Here is a 27,684-nt window from a genome sequence, read left to right as displayed (position 1 = left end):
ATACAGAGCTGAAATGTGCTTATAAAAATCTTCATTTTGGTTCTGCTGAAGATGGAAAGACATACACATCTGGGATGGCTTAAAGATAAGTCAATCTTGAGAGAATTTCATTTTTGGGTGAATTATCACTTTAAGAGCTGCAGTGGAAGGGAAGATTTTAAGAAATAAGTATTTCTATCAAACATCTCCTTTGTGTTCCACAAAAATCCCTTAGTCATCAAATTTGGAGTGACATGTTATTTTGGGGTGAACGATTTCTTAAATGAACACAGTCCTCTGAGCTTGTGTTCCTTCTACTCAAATCCAACAAAACAGAGGTACTAATTATTGGACCAAAAACCTCTAAAAATAAGGTGCTAAAATATTATTTGACTCTCGATGTACTGTTACATCATCTTCAACAGCGAAGAACTTAGGTGTAATATTTGATACCAATCTGTCCTTTGAAAATCAAATTGCCAATGTTTGTAGAACAGCATTCTTCCACCTAAGAAATATTGCTAAATTACGACACATGCTCTCTGTTGCTGATGCCGAAACACTAATTCATGCGTTCATGACCTCAGGACTAGATAATACAATACTGGGAGGATATCCAGCAAGATCAATAAATAAACTTAAATTGGTTAAAAATGCAGCAGCCAGAGTGCTGACGAGAACCAAGAAATATGATCACATTAGCCATATTTTATCATCGTTACATTGGCTACCTGTTAAATTCCGTATTACTTTTAAAATTCTGTTAACTATGTACAAAACTTTGAATGGTCTCCACAGTACTTAAGTGACCTTCTACCACACTACATTCCATCACGTTCATTACGATCACAACATTCTGGTCTGTTAATAGTTCCTATTAGGGTTGCAACGGTATGAGATTTTTTATTTATTTATTTACTTTTGAGCAAACACTTTATTTTATTGAAGAATGATGCGGTATACACTCTTGGTACATATGTGTAAAAAAAGTCTCCCTTTTGAAAATAAATAAATATAAAAAATAAGAAAGCTAACAGAATTATAATAAATAGAATTATAAACATGATAAAAAATATCATGTAACTTAGTTTACATGTTAGCCTAGCATGTTAAATGAACTACTAAATGAAAAATAACATCAGCTGTGTGAGCTTTTAAAGTAATGTCCTATGATTATTAACAGTTAACGTATACTGTAGGTGCGTGACAGCGAGGCCAGCCTGCTCCTGTCTGTAACTATAACTTAGTGCTTCTCAACTGGTTTTGCTTCAGATTTTACATTGGACATCAAGTGTTGACCTGTCAGATCAAACATAACCTGTATTTAATGTATCCTGGGTCGAATTTCCTTTTATGTGGCATAGTTTTGTTCATGGTTTTCCAGTACAAGGACATGCATCAAGTGTCATTATTTTTGTTGATGTCAACAACAAAATCTACAGGAAGTTGTCTCTCCCCCCTTTTAAAAATTGAAGAGCATATTTATTTATATGAGCCCATTATTATCCCGTTTGTTACCTAATATTACATATTTATACACATATTACACAGAAGGAAAGGCTCCTCATTACTGTGGTTAGGTCAGTGTGCTAGTCTTAAATAATAGTAATAATAAATTAAAGTATTTATGTAAAATCTCAGCAGGAAACCGATGGAGTGCGTACTCCAGGTAGGGAAGGAGGTATTGCACCAAGTGAAGGAGTTCAAATACCTCGGGGTCTTGTTCACGAGTGAGGGGACAATGGGGCGGGAGTTTGGCCGGAGAATCGGGGCAGCGGGGGCGGTATTGCACTCGCTCTATCGCACCGTTGTCACGAAGAGAGAGCTGAGCCGAAAGGCAAAGCTCTCGATCTACCGGTCAATTTTTGTTCCTACCCTCACCTATGGTCATGAGGGCTGGGTCATGACCGAAAGAACTAGGTCACGAGTACAAGCAGCCTAAATGGGCTTCCTCAGAAGGGTGGCGGGCTTCTCCCTTAGACAGCGGAGTAGAGCCGCTGCTCCTTTGCGTCGAAAGGAGTCAGTTGAGGTGGTTTGGGCATCTGGTAAGGATGCCCCCTGGCTGCCTCCCTAGGGAGGTGTTTCAGGCACGTCCAGCTGGGAGGAGGCCTCGGGGAAGACCCAGGATTAGGTGGAGAGATTACATCTCCACACTGGCCTAGGAACGCCTCAGGGTCCCCCAGGCAGAGCTGGTTAATGTGGCTCGGGATAGGGAAGTTTGGGGCCCCTTGCTGGAGCAGCTGCCCCCGCGACCCGACTTCGGATAAGCAGTTGAAGATGGATGGATGGAAATACTAGCTGAATCATCTTGAAACTTTAACTAAAACTGCCACTGTTGATATAAAATGAGGTCTAATAGATTCTACCTTTAGATTATTTCATATGAAACTATAACATTTTGTCAAAATACAAGTTTCTTTTACTCATGTAAAATCCTGAAATAAATTTGTAAAGGTGATGTGTGTAATTATTAATATTTTTAACTATTTTGGTAAAGGGGCCACATCAGGCTTAAAGTAGTGCATAGGGGGCCACATTGTATTGCTTTTGAGATACAATGTTCTGCATTGATTTGGTTTTTGTATCTTTTAAGCCCAGAAATAGTTGTGTACTCAATTTTCTGAAGTGTATCGGTGACTAGTGAGACTATTCTGCAATTGCCTAAAGTATTATATTGCTCTACAAAAGGTATATACTTTTCTATTAGGAATTAAAAAACGGAATAAAGGCGGAGATTATAAATTTATTTTGCCATCTCTACTTCCCTGTTAATTTATTATTCCGTTTTAATAATAATATTTTTTTTTTATAGAACTTTTAATTTTTGTCACAAAGTGAGTGAGTTTTTTTATTTTTTTTTCCTAAAACTTTACCCGTTTTTTTGCTAAAAGATTCATAATGCGGGTCTCCTTGATGGATTGACTTTCAACACACAACTGAATTACACAACTGCATGAATATGATAAATGATTACTGCAAGAGTTAGATTAACATACAGGTGCGAAGGAACTTCAACATTTCTAAATTGCACAAATAAAAAATACATATCCGTCTCTGGCTTGCTCGCATGTCAATGATTACCCCTCCATGTGTCAATGATGCAGAGATCTACTTTTATATTGAATTTAATCACTGAGAAGATTTACCTGCAATGTAGCACCAAACATCACAAGCAGCCTCAAGAATGGACACAGAGTAGCCGTATAACACTTTTCCATGAGCAGAATATTGCACTACAGATCGGCAAGTTTGTTCAAAGGAGAAAGCGAGACGTGCATGGTTGCCAGATTGCACAAAATAAGTATAACATTAGGCGGAATATTTCCATTTTGCGCAAGTATAAATCTCAAAACGGGGGTGTTTCGTCTCTTATCTGGCAACCCCGAGCATGTTAAACGCTTGTGGAGATGCAAGTTAACTGAAATATCCAATGAAAAATAAAAACGCTTTTATGATAAATAAGCCACGTTAACCACGGACCACGGGCCACATTAAACAATGTGTAGGGCCTGATCCAGCCCGCGGGCCATATGTTGCCCATGTCTGCTTTAACTGTTTGCGAGATTATCATTAAATCTACATCGGCAGGCCTAAATAGTCTATCACTCAATTAGAAGGTCTGGCAAGATGGCGTCAGGTGCTTGTGGAGCTCTGGTCGCAATTTTAGTTTATATGTTGTTTTTGAATGTTTTAGGATTTAGATTTGAACATCGTTGCGAGTATAATGGAAATAGCGCATATTTACGGGATCTTCTGTGAATACAGATAATAAACTTTTTGATATGGTAGTGCTGCTGTAATCATCACGCAGACCCATGTCGCTGACAGAAACAGAGCTCGTGGAAGGCAACAGGCTGACGCTTTCGGCACAATATTATCCATTTGTCTGCTGCTCGCCGGAGATATTCATCAGTGTCCGGGACCAAACAACTTGCAAATGAAACGAGACGTTGCAGTGACTGTCCTAACTGCGGTAAGGCTGTGAGGATAAACGCTAAAGCTGTCGCATGTGACTTGTGATGCTTTTGTTCACATAAAATGTGGAAATATTGCATCTAAAATCTATGAACTGGCCGTAGAGAGTAATTCTGACATTCCGTTAGCATGCAACAGGTGTTGTATGAATGAAATGTGTCACGCGAACGTCACTGATTGTCTGGAGGAGACAATGCATTGTTCTGGGGACAGTTTGGTTGATGCAAGGAATGACTGTGAGGCTGTTTTTAGTCGGAAAGGGCTTCATTTTATTCATATTAATGCAAGGAGCTTGCTGCCTAAACTTGAGGAGGTCAGTCAACTTGCAAGTACCTCTAAGGCTGTGGTGATTGCCGTGTCGGAAACCTGGCTTGATGGATCAATACAGGATGTTGAAGTTGAGCTTACGGGTTACTCCATCTACAGGCACGATCGGAGCAGAAACGGAGGAGGAGTGTGCCTATTTATAAGGAATGATTTGACATATAACCCGCGGACTGATCTCCATGTGGAGGGTTTGGAGTCTGCATGGATTGAACTGTTGCTTCCTAAAACTAAGCCCATTATTATTTGCATTTGTTATAGACCTCCTAAGCTAAACAGATTTTTATAAGTTCTTTGAAATGGTTTTTGTAGGAGTAATGTATGTATGGAGAATGAATGTATCATTATGGGTGATTTTAACACAAATGTACTACAGCCTCGTACTAGTAGTTTGAAAGAATCTCTTTCAACTTTTTGTAAGGTGTCTGGCCTACAACAGTTAATCACTGAACCTACTAGAGTGTCTGTCAACAGTCAAACCCTATTGGACTTAATATTAGTTTCAGAACGTGAAAATATTTCTCACTCAGGCGTCCTTGATATTGCTTTGAGTGATCATAACGTCACTTTTTGCACTCGCAAAATATCTAAATCACAATTGAAGACTGGTAACCATAGTTCAATTAGGTACAGATGCACAAAACATTATACAACTGAGGATTTTAAAGAAAGGCTTTCCAGGAGGGATTGGTCAAATGTTTTAGGAAGCAATGATGTTGATGGGGCTTGGTCTTTGTTTAAACAGCACTTTTTAGCTGCTCTTGATAATGTTGCACCAATGAAGGAGACCAGAATTAAACAGAGAAGTGCAATTTGGATGACTTCTGACATTCTGGATCTCATTAGACAACGTGATAAATGGTTCAGAAAGTTTAAGAGGTCAACTTTGTCTTGTGATTACGATAAATATATATATTTTCACAATCAGACTAGTTATAAGGTACAGAAAACAAAGTCTGAATTTTATGCCGATGCTATTACGGCAAACTTACATCAGCCTAAAAAGCTATGGAAAGTTCTTAGTGATATGGGCGTTAAAGAAAAATCTAAATCTAAGTCTGGTAATATTAGTTTAGTTATTGAGGATAAAAGGATTTCTGACAAACAGCAGGTTGCTTGTGTTTTTAATACCTTTTTTACAACAGTTGCTGCCAGTCTGGTTGATAAGTTGCCGAGTGTGTCAGGTAGATATGGCCCATCGTTTGAAAATTCCTTTGATACAGGGCCAATCTCAAAAGCATCAGGAGTAACATGTTTGTTTTTATAAGAGGAGAGGGTGAGATTGTGTCTATCCACATTGTCAACTAACAAAGCTACTGGACAGGACCTTATTCAGTCCAGATTTTTGAGCGATAGTGCCAATGTAATTTCTAGGGTACTCACCCATATAATGAATTTGTCTTTAAGTCAGGGTATCTTTCCAAGTGATATGAAAAGGGCTAGGGTAGTCCCCCTTTTTAAGAAAAATAGTAGATCAGATGTTGGTAATTATAGGCCTGTATCAATTCTGTCAGCCATATCGAAGGTGTTTGAGCATCTGGTGTATGAGCAGGTGGAACAGTATCTTGTCAAACAAAATCTACTGTATGAACTTCAGTCGGGAGCAGCATACTTAGAGCAGCATACTCTACTGAAACCTGTCTTATTCATTTATGTGATTATATTAGACAAAACTTTGATGAAGGAAAGTATGTGGGCATGATACTTGATTTGCAAAAAGCCTTTGATACTGTAAACCATGCAATATTACTATCAAAGCTACAAAGTATAGGCTTCAGAAATACTGCTGTGAAATGGTTCACCTCTTACCTCACTGGAAGAACTCAAGTTTGTGATGTTGAGGGGACCATATCAGAGCCTCAGGATATTACTTGTGGGGTGCCTCAAGGTTCAATCCTTGGCCCCATTCTATTTTTAGTTTATATCAATGATATGCCAGCTGCAGTGAAATGTAAGCTGCTTTTATATGCTGATGACTCTGCATTGTTGGTCTCTGGGTATGATATCAGTGAGATTGAGAAGACTCTCGGTAATGAATTAAATAGTGTTAGCAAGTGGCTTATTGACAACAGGCTTTTAATACATCTGGGAAAAACTGAGTCAATTTTATTTGGAACAAAAAGGAAGTTGTCTAAAACAAATGTACTTAAGGTCACATGCAATGGCACTGAAATACTGTCTCAGAAAAGTGTTACATACTTGGGGTTAACATTAGAGCAGTCATTATCTTGTAAATCCATTGCTGACAAAATACTTTCCAAGTGTGCAGGTAAATTGAAATTCTTGTATCGCAGAACAAGGCATTTCGATTTTTCTTTAAAGAAATGACTGGTTGTATCATTGATTCAATGTCATTTCGATTATGCATGTTCTGCTTGGTACTGTGGATTATCAGTTAAACTTAAAAACAGACTGCAAGTGATGCAAAATAATGTTATCCGCTACCTGTTAAATGCACCCCCCCCCCGGACCCATATTGGTAGAGATGCTTTTAAAAGTGTAGGACTGCTGCCAGTACATGTTAGAGTGGAGCAGTTAAAGTTGAATCATATGTATAATGTCATTAATGGCTCTGCTCCCAAATATTTATACTCCCAGATAAAAATGGTTAATTCACAGCACAATCATAATACTAGGGCCAGTGTCCGTTCTTGTAAAGTGCCCAGAGTTAATAATACAGCCAGAAGTACTTTTTTTTTATACAGGTATAATATTGTGGAATAATTTACCGCTTTCCCTCAAAAATGTAAATACTAGAGGGGCTTTTAGACATCAGGTTAAGGCTTTTTTATGGAATAGAGTAGCCAATCTTTTTAATTTGAGTAGACTGATTATTTTATGTGATTTATGATTTTAGAATGTTTTTGAACTTTGGATGATTTTGTGCTACATGTTTTTGTCTTTGTCTTGCAATAGGTATTCGTTTTGTGTTAAATGTCCTAACACCAAGGACCATGTTGGAAATAAGTGTTATCCATGTTATCCTTTGGATTATGTTGTCTGTCAAATCCAAAATAAATCAAATCAAATAAAAAATCACTTGGGTGGCCGCCAAGAGAACCATGGCATTGCTCTTTCCTTGCTGTCCATGACCCAGTCCGAATAGACCAGTTGAGAAACACTGCTTTAACTCACACACACACACACACACACACACACACACACACACACACACACACACACACACACACACACACACACACACACACACACACACACACACACACACACACGCCAGACCCCCTCGCCACACTTCTCTCAGATATTTTCACGTATGTGAGATTCTCAGTCCAGTTGCATTTTTTCTCAATACCGTAGATAAGCAAATGTACATGGTATGATAACCGTCAATTTTCAAACCGTGGTATACAGTGAAACCGGTATACCGCTGCAACCCTAGTTCCTAGAATATAAAAATCCACAAAAGGAGGTAGATCCTTTTCATATTTGGCTCCTAGACTATGGAATAGTCTCCCTAACAATTTTCAGGGTGCAGACACACTCAATGAGTACAAGTCTAGACTAAAGACTCATCTATTTAGCCAGGCATACACCTAATTTATCCTTCAACTAACAATTAGGCTGCCATAGTTAGATCTGCCAGAACCAGAAACAGCGATCATGATCTATAACTCTGCAATAAATTGAATAGCTCCATTCCTGCTTCGTGTTGGCTTCCATTGCTACGTGTCACTGTGTGACGATGATTAATTTACTGGGCAGTGGTGGCTAAGCGGTTAAGGCTCTGGGTTACTGGGACCAGAAGGTTGGGGGTTCAAGCCCAAACACTGCCAAGACACCACTGTTGGGCCCTTGACCCCCATCTGCTCCAGGGGTGCCATATTAAAGCTGACCCTGCACTCTGACCCCAGCTCAGCTGGGATATGTGTAGAAAAAAAAATGTCACTGTATATATGCAGAAATGTATGTATAATGTGTGACAATAGATCAATTATTATTAATAGCAGCCAGTGCCAGCCAGTCTATTATGATGGACTTCAGAGGATGAACTGATGCCAACTCCAACCATAAGACATGGGATACTTCATATGCCATTGCCTGAACCTTGGATTTAGGATAGACCTCACTGAAATTACAGGCCAGGTTGAACTGCGATGCACCTCACTGATCTCTGCCTGCATCACATCGGTCTAATGATGGACTACACTCTTGAAATGTAATACATAGACAACAAAACCCTTCATCAGCCAATTAACAAGGACAATTGCACCTATGTGAACTTCTGCAGTTAATCCAGGATGGACTTCAAAGACGTTAGTCATACATCTTACAGTTCATTACAAAATCTGTTTAAACACTGACCCTTAACACTTAGTTTAATAATTTTAAACCAGGACTTGCACTATACATAAGTCATATTGGCATTATATTCATGATGTTAGCCAGAGGGGAACTGGCCCCCAGAGTGAGTCTGGTTTCTCCCAAGGTTATTTTTCTCCATTAATCAACATCTTATGGAGTTTTGTGTTCCTTGCCACAGTCACCTTTGTCTTGCTCACTGGGGTTATAAATACAATTATTATTTAATTACTTATTTTTAAACACAATTCACAATCATATTTTATCAAACTACTCAATGATGATTCTAAGACATTATAGACATAACAGTTTTATGTTCTGTTAATGCCTGTTCTTTTGGAATGCTGCTTTGAAACGATATGTGTTGTGAAAGGCACTATACAAATAAAATTGACTTGACTTGTTGTATACAATAAATTACAAATACAAGACGAAAGATCAATTTATAATGTTCTGGAAAGTGCGGCTCCACAACAGTTTGGGTCTCCTCCGCTACCTTTGAGGAGTCCGACACTGAATCCCAGTTTCCTCCACTAAGAGAGAATTTTCCACTGCCGATGCGTAACAAAATATCCTCTGGCGTGTCATTGGGACCGTTCGCAAATGGCGTATACCTACACAAACATGAATTAAAAAATATGACTTAATATTTCACTCAAACATTTTTTTAAATCACACAAATAAACTCTCATCAATAAGACACTGACCCTGCCAACATGGTGTAGAGGAGAACGCCCAGACTCCAGATATCGCAGGCAGCGTCATAACCCTGCCGCATCAGTACCTACAACACAGCAAGCATCAGACATCAGAGAATGCAATTCAATCTAACATGCATGTGCGATGCACCATTGATGGTATTCGATTATGTAAAACACGCCCCCACCTCAATGATGGATGGAAACACCGGTAAACAAAGCACTGTGTTTCTCCAGTACCAGCAACAGAAATATAGAAATTCAAAACATTGTGACAAAATGAATGTTTATATAGAAATTTTGAATAATATTTCACGAAGGTGTTATGAGAAGATGAATATGAAGATAAATGTAACTGTTAAATTGGATCCTTCCAACAAAACATGTTTTCATATCCTCAATACTTCATTTACATTTATTCATTTAGCAGGTGCTTTTTCTTCTTACAAATAGAAGGGTTTCATTTTAAGGAGGCAGTAATAAGAGAAGTGCTGTTGCAAACTGCACAGAGAAGCACAAGTGGAGAGGAAGGAGAGAGACTGTAGTGAACAAGAAAGAATTTAAAAAAAAATGTAATAGAGAAAAGACGACAGTTTTTGCATTAGTAGGATTGGGTCAGGTACTCATGAAAGATGTGTCTTTAGATTTCTTGAAAGTGGCTAGAGGATCAGCTGCTAGGGTGGGGTTTGAAGGTCATTCCACAAGTGAGGAATGGATAAAGTGAAGGTCAGTGTGCACTTCATGCACAACGTTAGTGCTTACATGAGCCAGGAAAGATATTCAAGTCTCTAAAATCATCTGGAAGGTCAATCGATGAACACGACTGCATTATTGCCACCGCAGGTATGTTACCATCAACAACACATTGTAGCACATGCTAAATTATAGAACTTAATGTTTCTTTCTAAATATGCGTTTAAAACTTTTTATATGCAAATGATTCTTTGTTCAAATTAAGACATAAGAGATGTTAATGTGTCTGGCCTTTGTATTTGGTAACCGGATGTCATTGAGCTCAAAATAATTATCAAATATTTTTTCTGAAATACTGCTTATATCATTTGTTTTTTTTCCAGGTTCAATGCCTGCAGTGGGATTCCACTCCCTTCTAATTGTGCCATTAACAGTTTTATTATATATTTTGTTCTGCTGTTTGAGGTCTCACTTCATTCACAACAGTGTTCAGATAATATGAGAAATAAAAAAATATTAAACAGGCTTCGTGTGTAATTATTACTTTTATATTTGTTGTCATTTTATGAATTCAAAGCATATTATATTCATAAATCAAGGACGGTCTTTCTATTCCCTTTATTCATAGCTCTGTCTTCACTGATACCTGCTGCACAACAATGACATAGCGACCCAGTAAGTTTGAATTACCTTGAATTTTTGGAAGATTTATGAAATTGAATTTAGCAAACAGAAGAATTAATGACTTGCCATAATTACTGCCCATGTTAACTGTTCAGATATGTAGTTGATTTAGTAATTGGTAGCCTTTGTTTGATTAAAAAAATACCCATGGAAAAATAAACAATTATTAATTTGCATTATTTTTTATTTTTGCTGTTTTACCAGTCTACAGTATCATTGTCCATTTTCTGTATGTCAAAAGCATTTTATCAACCATACTTCCGATATGAAGTTTTCTGCCTGAGCTAACAATTTTTGGAACAAACCTTACAAATGACGTAACTTAGAAACATAGATTGTTTCTCGTGGGTCTTTAACAAACCCAAAGTATTCCCAGAATGTGGACTTCAACTGCTTTGGTGGGGGAAATAAAGGTTCAGGTCACGTCTGTGTGTTGCGCTAGCGGCAAGCGCATGCTGTCTTAATTAAATGATGCAGTGTAAATGCAGATTTTAGAAAAGTTCCGAAAGAACTGTGAATAAGATGTCAATGGTGCAAAAACAAGGTTGTGAAGAGGAGGGGTTGGCCGGGCCATGAGGATGGATGCCCTGTGCAGAGTTTCCCAATCAGTGTGAGAGAGATAAAAGGAGGAGCCAGGGACACCAGAGAGTGATACACACGCAGCAGTTTTCGTGTGTTTATGTTATGTTTTTTTGTTCAAAGTTTTTTTATTGAATGACAACTTTGCAAAAACAATAACTGTATGATGAAATATACACATTTTCCCTTTTTTAAACCGAAAATACCCCGCCAATAACCCACCCTTCCATCCAATTACAAACAAGCCTGCATTTAAAAGATCCTACTAGAGATGATTTAAAACACACATCCAAATTGTAGTACATAACGGTATAAGGGTAAGAATGAAAAAAAAAATAATAATAATTATATATATATATATATATATATATATATATATATATATATATATATATATATATATATATATATATATATATATATATATATAAAAATAAAAAAAGAGGAAAAGAGGGTAGCTACTCTGATATTGTTGTAGTTGGTTTCTCAAAAAATGTCAAGAAGGGGCACCATATTTTGTAAAATTTATTCTCAGATCCCTGGGTGGTGTACCGTATTTTCTCTAAATTCATACAGGACATAATGTCCCTAATCCAATGTGAGTGGGAAGGAGGAGCAGGATCTTTCCACTTGAGTAAGATAGCCCTACGAGCTAATAAGGAGGCAAAGGCCAATACTTTCAGCTTCCCTTTAGGCAAGCCCAAATTTGGAGCAATGCCAAAGATGCCAGTAAAAGGGTTTGGCTCAATCTGATGCTGAAGTACTTCAGACAACGTTTGAAACACTGATGTCCAGAACTCATTCAAAGTGGGACACGTCCAGTACATGTAAAAGAGTGACGCAGGTGCGCACTTACAGCTATCACAGGTCGGGTCCACATCAGGGAACATACGAGGTAGTTTGGTTTTAGATATGTGAATACGGTGTACTACTTTAAATTGCACAAGAGCATGTCGGGCACACATGGAGGTAGAGTGTATCCGATCCAGGACTGAATCCCACATGTGATCTGTGAAGGCAGAACCTAGGTCCTGCTCTCACATGGTTCTTATAGCTGCTAATGAGGGGCTATGCAACTTTGAAATAAGGTTGTAAAAAAAATTGTGCCTTTTAATGTGGGGTTAACAGAAAGAAACATATCGACAGGGTTGGCTGGGGGTTTATTAGGGAATCAACTTCTGTATATAATGCCTGATTTGTAAAAATCTGAAAAAATTAATCTTTAACAAACCAAAGTTTTTTGTCAGTTGAGAAAAACTAGCAAATAGATCATTAATAAATAAATCGCCAATGCATTTTAAGCCTTTTTTATGCCAGATCTTAAATGCACCATCCACCATCGAGGGAGCAAACAAATGATTAGCTGCAATTGGGCTGAGAAGTGAAAAAATCTGAAGTCCAAAATTCTTCCTAAATTGGGTCCAAATTTGAAGAGAGTGCTTAATCACAGGAAAACCATTAGGAATAGCAGAGGAGAGTGGGAGTGCGGCGCTTAAGAGGGCAGATAGAGACAAATGGCTAATAGCGCTGGACTCCATTGTTACCCAGACTGGGGCTGAGTCGTTGAGGTGAAAATGCACCCAATACACTAAAGAACGAATATTAGCAGCCCAGTAGTAGTATTGGAAATTAGGGAGGGCCATTCCACCTGTTTGTTTGGGTCTTTGAAGCAAAGCTTTCCGTAACCAAGGGTGTTTACCATTCCAAATATAATTTATCATTAAAGAGTCAAGGGCCTGAAAATAGATTTGGGGAGAAAAATGGGAAGACATTGGAAAAGATATAGGAACTTTGGGAGAAGAGTCAAATGAGTCTGAGAATACTAAACATAAAAAAAGGCGATAATTCAACTGAAAATTTCTTAAAAAAGTCAGAAGAAAGTCCATCTGGGCCAGGAGATTTACCTGATTGCATAGATGTTATTGCTGCAATAATTTCCTTCTGAGTAATAGGTGCCTCAAGGCTATGCCTAAATCCGCGCAGTTGATTGGCCAGGAGTTTACCAATCTTGTCACCATGCTCATAAAAAGTACTTCTGCTTCTCAGCAATTGGTCGGCAACTTGACGAGAGGAAAGAAGGTTGAATTCTGTCTGGAGTTTTAAACGTTCTTTGTAAAGTTCAGGTGAGGGCGAATTAGCATATTGTCTGTCTATGTTCAGAATATGATCAGCAATTTCAGTTTGTTTCTGTTTTAAACACTTATTTTTGTGTGCTGCAAATGATATAATTTCACCCCTCAAATAGGCTTTCAGGGCTTCCCAAATCGTTGCATTGGACACATCCGGTGTTTTATTTATACTCAATTTTTTTTTATATGTGTGGAGATATGTGTAAGAAAACTCATCTGAGAGCAACAATGGATCCAATCTCCACTGTCTTCTTGTACACTCAGCATCAGAGAAAGCCAATTGAAGGAGCAGAGGAGCGTGATCTGAGATAACAATACTTTCATAACTGCATGACTTAAGGTCTGACATTAATGAATTATCAACAAAAAAATGATCTATTTGGGTGTAAGTGTGGTGAACATGAGAAAAGAATGAGTATTCTCTTCCTGTGGGGTATAAAAACCTGTACGGATCAGAGAGGCTATAATCAGCAAGAAATGATTTGATATGGTCAGCAGATCTGCTAAGAGTGGCAGGGTTAGGGGAAGAACGGTCTAATACTGGGTCTAAATAACAATTAAAATCCCCACCCAGAATAAGAGAGTGAGAATTGAGATCAGGTATTTGAGAAAAAAAATCTCTTAAAGAATTGTACATCATCAATGTTAGGCACGTAGACGTTGGCCAAGATGACTGACTTATTGTAAAGGGCTCAAAAGGAATGTTACTATCAATAAGGATAGCTGTGCCCCTAGCCTTACCCCTGAAATTAGAATGGAAAAGTTGTCCACGCCAGCATTTACCTAAACGCCATTGGTCAGAGTCATGCAAGTGGGTTTCTTGAAGAAAAACTATCCCAGCCCTGAGCCGCTTTAGGTGGGTGAAGACTTTACCTCTTTTCACTTGGTGATTTAGCCCCTTGACATTCCAACTAATTAAATTCAGATTGCCCTTCATCTCACTCCGTTATAGTAAGCTGAGAATCAGAAGAGTTGCCACGATGAGAAAAAGAAAGGCACATGAACAGAGTAGCAAAATAACGAGGAAAAGAAAAACTAAAAAAAGAACCTAAAATAACTGAAAATACAGCAGGTGGTAGCTTATCAGCCACGAACCCAGTTAACTCCAACCCACCCCACCCCGACCCCACCCCATATGTTGCTCTAAACAGCAAACCCCAAAGGACACTTACTAGTCTCACAACAAACATTCCAGGCTTTACTTCGCAATCTGTGCTAGCTCCCACATAGATCCTGTACAATTCACCCTATAGCAGCCTAGTAACATAATTTGATTTGATTTGATTTGATTTACTTTATTAATCCCCAAGGGGAAATTTATATGTCACAACAGCTCAAAAATACAATTAATAAATAAGCAACAACAACAACAGACAACATACACAACAATAACAAGTCTTGTTCTCAAATATCAATTTCATCAAAGCATTATGATTATATACGACCATTATCTATATATCATCTTATAAGATGATATATAACACTGGTTATATAAAATCTAATACTTGACAGTTGGGTATAAAAAGACTTTCTAAAAGCGCTCTTTTTGTAGCAGCGTGGATGAATTAATCTTGAGCTGTAGGTACTCACAAATGCTCCAAATATTTCATTAAGAGGATGACAGTCATGATTATTCATAAGAGAAAGTTTCCCAATCATTTTATCCTGCACTATCTCCTCTAAAGTGGGTAACACACACCCCACGACAGAGCCTGCCTTCTTAATGAGTTTGTTTAACTTATTCTTCTCCTTTTCCAACAGTCCCCTCCCCAACATGTGATAGAGTACAAAATCACAGATGAGACTACAGAATCATAGAATATCTTTAGTAGTACCTGACGTACCCCAAAGGATCTCAGTCGTCTTAACAAATGGATACGACTTTGACCCTTCTTGTAAACATACATCATATTATCAGACCAGTTGAGCTTGTTGTTCAGATATACACCCAAATACTTGTAAGTTGTAACAATCTCAACTTCTGAACCTCTTAAATTTACTGGTACAGCTTTCTGGGGAAATCTACTAAAATCAACCACTATGAACAATAATGTACAATCCCAGTAATGAACAATCATATATATATACACACTCACCTAAAGGATTATTAGGAACACCATACTAATACTGTGTTTGACCCCCTTTCGCCTTCAGAACTGCCTTAAATCTACGTGGCATTGATTCAACAAGGTGCTGAAAGCATTCTTTAGAAATGTTGGCCCATATTGATAGGATAGCATCTTGCAGTTGATGGAGATTTGTGGGATGCACATCCAGGGCACGAAGCTCCCGTTCCACCACATCCCAAAGATGCTCTATTGGGTTGAGATCTGGTGACTGTGGGGGCCATTTTAGTACAGTGAACTCATTGTCATGTTCAAGAAACCAACTTGAAATGATTCGAGCTTTGTGACATGGTGCATTATCCTGCTGGAAGTAGCCATCAGAGGATGGGTACATGGTGGCCATAAAGGGATGGACATGGTCAGAAACAATGCTCAGGTAGGCCGTGGCATTTAAACGATGCCCAATTGGCACTAAGGGGCCTAAAGTGTGCCAAGAAAACATCCCCCACACCATTACACCACCACCACCAGCATGCACAGTGGTAACAAGGCATGATGGATCCATGTTCTCATTCTGTTTACGCCAAATTCTGACTCTACCATCTGAATGTCTCATCAGAAATCGAGACTCATCAGACCAGGCAACATTTTTCCAGTCTTCAACTGTCCAATTTTGGTGAGCTCTTGCAAATTGTAGTCTCTTTTTCCTATTTGTAGTGGAGATGAGTGTTACCCGGTGGGGTCTTCTGCTGTTGTAGCCCATCCACCTCAAGGTTGTGCGTGTTGTGGCTTCACAAATGCTTTGCTGCATACCTCGGTTGTAACGAGTGTTTATTTCAGGCAAAGTTGCGCTTCTATCAGCTTGAATCAGTCGGCCCATTCTCCTCTGACCTCTAGCATCAACAAGGCATTTTCGCCCACAGGACTGCCGCATACTGGATGTTTTTCCCTTTTCACACCATTCTTTGTAAACCCTAGAAATGGTTGTGCGTGAAAATCCCAGTAACTGAGCAGATTGTGAAATACTCAGACCGGCCCGTCTGGCACCAACAACCATGCCACGCTCAAAATTGCTTAAATCACCTTTCTTTCCCATTCTGACATTCAGTTTGGAGTTCAGGAGATTGTCTTGACCAGGACCACACCCCTAAATGCATTGAAGCAACTGCCATGTGATTGGTTGATTAGATAATTGCATTAATGAGAAATTGAACAGGTGCTCCTAATAATCCTTTAGGTGAGTGTTGTGACGTCCCTGAGTCGTGTGATTTAATTGGTTCTTCCCATACTAAATGATAATTAGTAGTGATATAAAATGCTGTGTGTTATTTGCTCAAGTGCTCATTGGGATAGCTCCATGTCTTAGGAGTGGCTGGCCCAGTGAGACCTCTTCGATTTATCCTCATGCTTTTGTTACCGTGTAGCGTAAAGATTTGTTATAGTTATATTATTTGCTAATGCTGTGTTTTCCCTTTGTTAACCCTAGACCCATGTTACCATCCACGGTTGTGGTGGTTTATGCTTTACTGACAATAAAACAATTCTCTTTTGAGTTTACTAAGACCTGTTGTCAGACTCCCCTTTTTATGTTGCGGCTTGTAACGAACCAGTCGTGACATAAAAATTGGGCGCTCGTCCAGGATGCTACACGAGTAAGTAAATGCATAATGTTTTCAGCGTGTTTACCTGTAAATGAGGAGATTTCAGTGAGTTAGTGTGTCTCAGCTGGATTTAAAATCCTTCCATCGTGGCACTATTTGTTATTTTCTTTGTTATTTTGCCTTTCTTATTTTTTAAGGTTATTCTGGATGGAGGTTTTAAATCTCTGTCGGGGGTACGCTTCGGGCTTGTCCTCGAGTTCAGCGTTTAATGCCGCCCCGAGTCCGGTACACCTTTGAAGAACAGGAAGGTTTAGTTAGTTCTGATTATAGGTAGGAACTGGAATCTCATTTTTCATTTAAGGTGACACTGTGTTATATTCTCCGTATCTGTTGTTCGAGATACCTGCCGAATAAATAGGTAATTTCGGGAATGACTTGTGGTAAGTCTTTGTTTATCTATTAACTAAGGTGGGGTTCACACCCGGAGCGTGTATGTGTGACGATTCCTGGTGAAGTGGCCGACGGGATTTGTATTTTCTATGCTCTAGTTTAACAGCGTCTCACGCGTGTCTGTACTGCTGTTGTGTTTGCTCTGTTTGTTTTCGTTTGCAGAAATGTCGTCAGTAATTGAAGATTTCTTCATATTTCCTTCGGAAATCTTAATGGAGAAATGTATGAAGGAAGAGCTGTTGCAGATTGCCGAACAATTTGATGTGGAGGTAACCAGTAGTGATAAGAGACGTAAGGAAACTGATGGAAACTGTGAAAAGCGCACTTTCCGAGCGGGGTATTTTAGAGGTCTCAACTTATTCATTCTGAAGAGACTGTAGTCTCTCCTCCTTCTGACTCGGACAGTTTAAATGCAAAGTTTGGTGAAATGTCTTTGCTAGAGAAGCAGTTGTGTGTTGATGCGGATAAACTTCACGCCCAGCGTGACGCGTGTGCACTGAAGTAGAAAGAGCTAGAAAATTATTTTGAAATAAAGTTACAACAGAATTTAGAATTACGTAAACTGGAGTTACAGTTTGAGAAGGAAAGGGAAGAAAGATCGTTTCAGCTGAGGAAACTTGAGTTAGAGCTGAATGCACAAACTGTTGAAGTTCCACTTCACGTTGAACCAGTGCTCGTGACAGCTGTGTTTGATGTTTACAAAAACATTAGACTAGTGCCGCCGTTCTTAGAGAAGGAAGTAGAAAAATATTTCCAACATTTTGAGCGTGTTGCACAGTCTTTAAAATGGCCTAAAGAATTTTGGACGTTGCTGTTGCAATGTGTTTTAGTCGGGAGAGCACAAGAGGTGTATTCAGCACTGACTATAGAACAGAGTAGTGAGTATGAAGTCGTTAAGTCCGCTATTTTACATGCTTATGAGTTGGCACCTGAAGCATACCGTCAGAAATTTAGGAGCAATTTGTTCTTATCTAGAATTCGCTAGAGAGAAAGAGAATCTGTACGTATTCTTACAGATACTGGTGCAGGGCAATCCTTTTTGTTGAAAGGACTTTTGTCTTTGTCTGAACGTACTGCTACAGGAACACATGTATTGGTGAGAGGGCTAGAGATGGGGTTCATGGAAGTTCCTCTACACCGCATTCACTTAAATTCCAAACTAGTCTCAGGCGATGTAGTAGCTGGAGTTCGTGAGATGCTTCCTGTTCCTGGAGTCACTTTCATACTCGGAAATTATTTAGCCAGGGGAAAAGTCTGGGAAAAGACAGATTGCTGGTGTTCCACCCATAGTAGGTTCTACTGTAGAGAAGTGGGTTGGGTCTTCTGACCGTCCTGATTTATTTCCCGCCTGTGCAATAACTCGAGCAATGGCTAATAAAAATGTGCCAGATGAAGTGGAAAATGTTCTTTGCGATACTTTTTTGGTTTCTGAAAATGATTCTCAGCCAGAACTTTGTAAAGTGTGTCCTGAAACTGAAAATATGGTCTCTAAGAATGAGTTACAGTCTGTTGTGGATCGTGGGATGAATAAGTCAGATTCCATATTTGAAAGTCTGTGTATTGGTGATGACCAAAATGACACTTGTTCTTTGTCTCCACTTTATAGTGTGACTCGAGATTACCTTATTAAAGCGCAGCAGTCAGATGATACACTTCAGGAATTATTCTCTTTAATCCGAGAGGTGGGGGATAAAACTTCATCTCCTTTCTATTTTCTCAAAGATGGTTTGCTGTGTAAACATCAACCTATGAACTCTGATTTTTCACTCGAACCGAGGATCCAAATTGTAGTTCCTCTTAGTTTTCGCCAACCCATCTTCCAGCTATCACACCAAGGCATTGCTGGTCACATGGGGGTACGAAAAACCTGTGATAGAGTTCTAAGGAAATTTTTTTGGCCTAGAATCAAGAGAGATGTGGTTAACTACGTTCGGTCAAGCCATACTTGTCAAATGACTGGAAAGCCGAATCAAAAAGTTCCACCAGCTCCTTTACAGCCTATTGCTGCAGTTACCACCCCTTTTGAATACTTGATTATCGATTGTGTTGGTCCTTTACCACGATCTAAGAGTGGAAATGCTTATTTACTTACGGTAATGTGTCAGTCTACATGTTATCCTGCAGCTTATCCTCTTAGATCGATTACTACTAGAGCTATTCTAAAAGGCTTTATCAAGTTTCATGTCTATTTTTGGCATTCCAAAAATTATACAATCTGATCAAGGCTCGAACTTCATGTCTCGACACTTTTCTAAAGTTATGCGACAATTAAAAATCAAACACAATATCGCAAGTGCTTATCACCCTCAGAGTCAGGGAGCGCTAGAGAGATTTCATCAGACTCTTAAGTCACTTTTGAGATCTTATTGTGTTGAACTGGATTGTGACTGGGAGGAAGGACTTCCGTGGTTGTTACTATCTATTCGTGAGGTCGTGCAAGAGAGCGTAGGCTTTAGCCCTAATGAGTTAGTGTTTGGACACATTGTGAAGGGTCCTATTGCTGTCTTGGCAGATGAGTGGACAACTTCCGACCCTCCCGAGAACGTTTTGGATTACGTAAGTAGTTTTCGTTATCGACTCTATGAAGCCAGATATATTGCTCTACGAAAACTAGGTAAGTCTCAAGCGAAAATGCAGAGGTTGTTTGATCGCAAAGTAAAGTCCAGAAAATTTCAAACTGGTGATCAAGTGCTGGCATTGTTACCTGTGTTGACAAGTCCTTTTCAGGCTAGGTTTGCTGGACCTTATACGATTGCAAAGTGCCTCTCCAATAATAATTATGTGTTAAACACGCCAGAACGGCGAAAGAAAATACAGGTTTGTCACATTAATTTATTGAAACCGTACGTGAATCCCGTACCTTATTTGTCTGTTGGTATGGTGACAACTACTGAAATGGTTGAGCCAAGTGTTTTAGACACATCGGAAGAGATTGCTGACAGTCCAGAGGAGACGAAAGGTCCTTCTCGTGGAGAAGTGGAAGGACGACTGAATAACTCGGAAATTCTTGCTAATTTTACTTACCATTTGTCTCATCTGTCCGACTCAGAGAAGACGGATATAATAAAGTTGGTAAGTTCGTTTCTCTCTCTCTTTTCTGATGTTCCGACTCGAACTCACGTCGTTGAGCATGACATTGATGTTGGTGTAGCTCAACCAGTAAAGCAACATGCATATCGGGTAAATCCTGTCAAAAGAAAATTACTCCAAAAAGAAGTGGAGTATTTACTTGCTCATAACTTCGCAGAGCCCAGTTTTAGTTCTTGGAGCTCTCCGTGTATTTTAGTGAGCAAGCCTGATAATTCATATTGTTTTTGTACTGACTACAGGAAGCGAAATACCTTAACAAAACCGGACTGTTATCCTTTGCCTAGAATCGATGATTGTGTTGACCGTGTTGGCTCTGCACAATTCATCAGCAAATTTGATCTTCTGAAAGGATACTGGCAAGTTCCTCTAACATCTCGCGCTAAGGAACTTTCTGCGTTTGTTACACCCGATAACTTCCTGCAATACACAGTTATGCCTTTTGGGGTAAGAAATGCTCCCGCTACGTTTCAGCGGCTGATCAATCACGTATTGGCCGGACTAACAGGATGTGAAGCTTACCTCGATGATGTTGTCCTATATAGTTCTTCGTGGTCTGAACACCTTTGTCAGATTAGAAAACTTTTTGAACGTCTAGTGAAAGCCAATCTGACAATAAACCTCGCCAAGTGTGAGTTCGGAAAGGCCACTGTGACTTATTTGGGTAAGGCATTTGGCCGGGGTTGTGTAAAACCGATCCACGCAAAAGTAGAGTCTGTCTGTAGTTTTCCCATACCAACTACCCGTCGTGGGTTGCGACGATTTCTTGGGATGGTGGGTTACTATAGAGGCTTCTGTCAGAACTTTGCGGATATAGTTTCCCCGTTGACTCATTTGCTAAGCCCCAAGAAACCCTTTGAATGGATAGAACAATGTCAGTATGCCTTCGAGAATGCCAAATCTCTGTTGGCTAATGCACCCGTATTAGTTACTCCGAACTTCGAGAAACCTTTTCTGCTTGCAGTTGACGCTAGTGCTTATGGTGCTGGCGCTGTTCTGTTACAAAAAGACTCCAATGACATTGAGCATCCGGTCAGTTACTTTTCAAAGAAATTCAATCGGCACCAACAAGTGTATTCAACGGAAGAAAAAGAGGCTTTAGCTCTTGTTTTATCCGTTCAACATTTTGAAGTATACTTGAGTTCACGTTATGGTCCCATTACTGTGTACACTGACCATAATCCTTTGACTTTCTTGGATCAGATGCGTGGTAAAAACCAAAGAATAATGAGATGGAGCCTTATCTTACAACCTTTTCACTTGGATATTAAACACATCCGTGGCAGAGATAACATCATCGCTGATGCTCTCTCACGGATATAAGAAGACCCATTAGTGGTGGGCGTCTTTTTTTTGTTTGTTCTCTCTTCTCTTCTCTCCTTTCCCCTCTCTGATGTCCTAGGGCCCAGGATTCTGAGAGCAAAATGGAGTGGAATGCAAAGAGATAAGTATCGATGTACAATAACATTCGCAATGTTTAACCATAGGTTTGTATGTGTGCAATGATTATTTATTTTCCTTTTTTTGTCGGTTCTCCAGGGGAACCTCCTTTTGGAGTGGGAGGTGTGACGTCCCAGAGTCGTGTGATTTAATTGGTTCTCCCCATACTAATTTATAATTAGTAGTGATATAAAATGCTGTGTTATTTGCTCAAGTGCTCATTGGGATAGCTCCATGTCTTAGGAGTGGCTGGCCCAGTGAGACCTCTTCGATTTATCCTCATGCTTTTGTTACCGTGTAGCGTAAAGATTTGTTATAGTTATATTATTTGCTAATGCTGTGTTTTCCCTTTGTTAACCCTAGACCCATGTTACCATCCACGGTTGTGGTGGTTTATGCTTTACTGACAATAAAACAATTCTCTTTTGAGTTTACTAAGACCTGTTGTCAGACTCCCCTTTTTATGATGCGGCTTGTAACGAGCCAGTCGTGACAGTGTATATATACCCAGCAAACAATCAAAATGACGACAAATCTAACAGAAATAGTCATCCAGCATATCCAGATACCAACAGAAGAAGCCGTGAATTAGTCAAGCTGTCAAAATGATAAACAAAACAAACAAAAATGGTCACGCTCATCCAGCCGATTTCAAATACTAATAATCAATAAACGCGTGAATTAGGCAGACAGTCAAAATGACAATAATAATAATAATAATAATTAAACTGTCACACTCATCCAGCCAATTTGAAATAAAGATAGAAATAAATAAAAGGGCGTGGATTAGACAATGCAGGCTACAAAAAAAAATAAAAAGTGTCACGCTCACCCAGCTGATTTTCTCATTTTAAAGGGCGAGGAGAGAGAAAAAAGCGTGAGGTAACATCAGTCTGAGAAATTGGCTGGGGCTAATAATAGAAAATTTGTCCACAGTTGTATACTCACAACCAAACGCATTTACTATGTACTCCCATCCAAAGTAGAGATGCAGATGGATGCTTCAGAAACAGTCCGCAACCACCTCCTCTCTCCACTCTGTAGAGTGATGCGCAGCTTCACAGGGAAGAGGGAGGGAGGGTCGGAGACTGCGCTGATAGAGCTCAGCCATAATCCCCTTGTATTCAGGAGCGCTGTAATCCTCATAAAACCGAAGCTTGTGGCCATGGTATTCCAGCTCGCCTTGTTTACATGCCTCTCTCATTATCAAGTCTTTAATCTGGTAACGGTGAAAGCGAATGATGACGGGACGCGGTCTCTCGCGTGGGCCAGGTTTGGGTGCCAGAGTGCGATGAGCTCTGTCCAGCTCCGGGGGAGAAGGGAGAACTTGATCACCAAAAACCTCGACGAGAAGCTGAGAGAAAAAGGCGGTGGCGCGCGCGCCCTCAACTGACTTCTGGTAAGCCCACAATACGAACATTCTGTCTCCGACTTCTCCCTTCCAAATCCGATAGTTTAGACTTCAGCGACTTGTTATCTTCCTGCAGTAAGGAGCACGTAGCCTCAAGTTTCTCCAGGCGTCAGCAGACAACTTCCGCGTTCGACTCAAGATCGGTTATACGTTGTCCCTGTCCTGAGCCCACAGCCTGGATCTTGTCTAGCTTAGTGTCCATGCTTGCGAACGATGACTTGAACTCGGCGGCTATGGCTGCTCTGTGCTGCTCAAGCAAAGTCGAAATGGATGTAGCCGATAGGCTAACATTAGCGTCACTGCTAACGCTGTCCGAGGACGTCTCTGACTCTGCCAAGTCACTTTTTGCGTTTTTCATGGGTCTGGGCATTATTCCGAATGTAGTATTGCTGATATCAGCAATATATGTACAGCTAATTGATGAAAGTAGGGTTTAAACAGGAAAGACAGAAAAAGTTAGTGGGTGCTAGAAAACGAACACTCCTATTCCATGATGGGTAACCCGGAAGTCCTCTTATGTTGTTATGTTATGCTTTCAGTTCAGCTTTTGTGTTCATTTAAGTCTTGTTGAATGTGGATCCGGCTCCCAGAAAGAGCATGTTGTCCGGGAGAACTCACCGCTGCCATCCACCAGGGAGGCGGAGAAGCCCGCTGCATCCACCAGGAGGCAGAGAACACGGAGTAACCTCAACTCGTCCAGCAAGATGGAGATTGTATAGCCACAGTTTCAAGTCAAACGTTACTTCCTTGCACAACAAAGCTACACCTGAGAGCAGCAATGAGCTGCATCTACGCACGGCATGCAATGTTGCTGGATCGAAGTCCAGAAGGATCTACTCCAGATGATGTCATGATTGAGGGGTGTTCTGTCGTGTGCCTCATCCAATAGTAGTTTGGAGCTCGATGCTTTGGAATTTCACACATAGGTGTAAAGTGAGCAAGACTTATGGAAATTGTTGTCTGTTTTGGACTCCCTTTGTTTGATTTTGGTACGGTTGTAATCAGTAAGGTTTTATGACGACTGTGAATTTAATCGAATTAATAACATGGTTTCCTGATTAATTAATAGCAATTACATTTGCTGAGAACAATAATTCAATATATAATAATGAAATAATTATACAGTTATCTTTAAGTATTTAAAAATGTTTATATATATATATATATATATATATATATATATATATATATATATATAAAAAATATTCAGATAATTAAAATGCATTACATTCTTGTGGCAGAAGATTTGATCACTGATAAGACGATACAAAAAGCAGCTTTAGTAGCAATGTATTCTTTACTACCATATTATTGAACATAAGTCAGTCATTGGCATACAGTTCACAGCAATCCATTTCGCAAGTGAATTTGCCAATCAGGCTTGTTTAAACCTCTGGGGTCGACGGACACGCCGGCGGGTCCTGCTGGATTTTTTCTTCATCACAGCGGCAACAACATACAATGCCTCCGACTGTGCCTTAAAAACTAAATTCATTCACCTTTCTGCGCGTTTGAAAGACAGCACGATACACAAGTGAGAAAACTCATGGATAGTGACAAAGAGTTCCAATTTTCCTCAGAAGAAGAGCGGGACTCCGATGAACGTTTATATTTTGAAGAGAGACTTGATCCAGCCAAGGATACAATTTGGGATAAGTAAGTCTTTACTTACATTAGTTGACATGCTATTTTATATAAACATGTACATATCTTAAGTGTGACTGTTTCTAGACTTGCCAGCCAAGATTCAGAGTATTGAAATTTGAAATATGTCCTAATAAGCAAGTTTTAGTTGCATTTAAATCCTGTTTGGCTAAAGCAGGTATATAAATTGTATGCTGTATGATATAAATATGATATGTAATATGATATAAAAATAATATGAATGTATAGATTATATTTTAACTAGTGTTTATGCTGCCTCATTATCATCAACAAAGCTTGTGCTTGCAAATATGTGTTCAGGTTAAATGAGTAAAATGCACTTTAAATATGCCCATATTAGAAAATCACCATCTTATGATTTCTTAAGGATCATGTGACACTGATGACAGCAGTAATTATGCTGCAAATTCAGCTTTGATCACAAATTGCATTTTACAATATATTCAAATAGAAAACTGTTCTTTTAAATTGTAAAAAGTTCAAAATATAATTGTTTTTACTATATTTTGGATAAAAAAAATGCAGCATTGGTGAGGAAACATCTTTTAACGGTAGTGTAGGTCTAAAATTATGTAAAGTCTCTATGTAAAGAAAATGTATAGTCAGATTACTTCTTTTAACTTAAAACTTGATCATTAAGTTCTCTTTCTGTGACATTCCTCATCGATAGGCCCAGGGGAGGGGTCTTTTGTCTGCTCAGGTGTGAATTACAATCAATATTCATGTTAGTTCACGCCTCCTCGCATATGACCTTTCTAACACTAAAAGTGTCATACAAAAGTTAATTGACTATATTGTTTTCTATGAATGAGTGATCAGGATGGTTTTCACATCATTTTGTAGCACAAACTCAAGGCTACAAGATCCAGTTCTCAAAAGTCTTGTGGACAAATGTTTAGTATGTGTTATATGACCTTATTTCAATGACTTACGATTTTTGTTTTTTCAAAAACCATGCATAAGCATTTTCTCAAAAATACAAAAATGTACATACATGTTGCTCACATATTATTATAGCCCAGTTTATGCTGAATACAGTGTAATCAGACTTTAGCCATTAATGTGTTTTTAAGCAACTGAAAAAAAAACACAAATGTCAAGGCATGTCAAAACTTCTTCAGGGCCCAAAACACCCTCAGACCCCAGAGGGACCCGTCAATGTACACCTGTGTCAGACAGATGCTTGTGTAGAGTCTCGGGTGTGTTGCGTCATAAACATAACATTTTTAGGTCACTGTGTCAACTTAAATATAGTTTAATACTTAGAACACATCTTGAGATCCCTTAGTTCGAATTTGCGCTCCAAGTTTTCTGAACGCAAGAACGTAACGCATGTCTGTGTTGAGCTGTCTGATGGATGGTGAAGTTTCACTTACTGCCCTCTGGAGTAAACAGGTTGTACTACATGCTTTCATTTCTCAGGAATCCTTATTATTTCGGTCCGGGGGTATTGCGATTAATAGCACAAATTTTTTTAACGTGTTATTTTTAATATATATATGTGTGTATATTTTTTGCTTTTTAGAAATTTTGAAATTCTTCAGTCATTTAAAGGGATCATGAAATGAAGAATCAAATTTTCCTTGATATTTAGACATAAGAGGAAACTGTACAATAAAAAAAACTGCACATTACAGAACTCAAAAATTCCTCCCCAGTCTAAAAAGAGCATTTATAGTTACTACATTGTTGGAACGTCTCATTTTGAAATCTGTCTGTTCATGACGTCACGAAGCATTGCTCATTCGTATTTACACATCCCACAATATGTCATCGTGCAGTTCAAGTCAAGAGAGTAGGTTTTGTGTGGCTAACATAAGACCAAAGAGGACCTATCTGGACTATTTTTTATTATTTTGTATATGATCATGAAATACACAGATTTTTTGACTGCTGCCATTTATCTTGCCTCTTTTAAAAGACACTGTGTCAAGTTACAACTCTGAAAGAGAGAAGCTCTCATTTAGCTGTTGCCTCTTGCTGCGTGTCTTTGACCATTTCTATGTGCTTCAGGCAATGTGAACCTCAATGTGCCTACAGTTTTGTGTGTGCATCATTTCACACTTCTTTGGACTATGTATTGGCGGTTTGTAAGACAGTCAATAGTTTGTGAAACAGTCAGAATATGATTCAAGCTTTGCAAAGGAAATGTTTTTGAAGGATGGGGCAGTTAAAAACACTTAAAAATGTAAGTAAACGGTTTCATTCGTGAATATTTCAAATCTCATGACCGTTTTATAGTTTAAGGTGCTGAGTGTTAACAGTTGCGCTTGAGATGAATAGTTTAATATATTTGGATACAATGTGTTGGATGTAAACCCTGAATTTTTTTTTATGATGTTGAGGGCTTTAAGGATTAAGGCTTCTCATGGTGATCAAAAGCGTTGCTGGAGAGTACTAAATACTGTGCTTAGCCGGAATCAAAAAGCAACTGTCCTTCCAGAAATCAATGTCAAATATAATGATAACCACTACCTTAATGATGACGATCTCGCTAAAAGTTTTAACAACTATTTTACTTCTATAGGTGTGACTCTTTCGAAATCTATAAATCCTCCAGGGGGAGCTTCATACCAACAATAT

At 39.0% G+C, this 27,684-nt stretch overlaps 1 protein-coding gene across 3 annotated transcripts in view; it reads right to left on the bottom strand.

The window, feature by feature from the left end:
• Positions 1–27,684, bottom strand: part of LOC127660254 (ribosomal protein S6 kinase alpha-6) — a 90,004-nt gene that overhangs the window by 15,445 nt on the left and 46,875 nt on the right. For all 3 annotated transcript variants that reach the window (XM_052150392.1, XM_052150391.1, XM_052150390.1), the window contains 2 exons: positions 9,306–9,382; positions 9,095–9,212 (listed from right to left, as the gene is read on the bottom strand). In XM_052150392.1, coding sequence (XP_052006352.1) covers positions 9,095–9,212; positions 9,306–9,382 — 195 coding nt within the window. The remainder of the gene's footprint in view (positions 1–9,094; positions 9,213–9,305; positions 9,383–27,684) is intronic.

The sequence above is a fragment of the Xyrauchen texanus genome, chromosome 19 (assembly GCF_025860055.1).
Source record: "Xyrauchen texanus isolate HMW12.3.18 chromosome 19, RBS_HiC_50CHRs, whole genome shotgun sequence".
In the NCBI taxonomy this organism is placed as follows: Eukaryota; Metazoa; Chordata; class Actinopteri; order Cypriniformes; family Catostomidae; genus Xyrauchen; species Xyrauchen texanus.
This window is presented reverse-complemented; position numbering and strand designations above follow the sequence as displayed.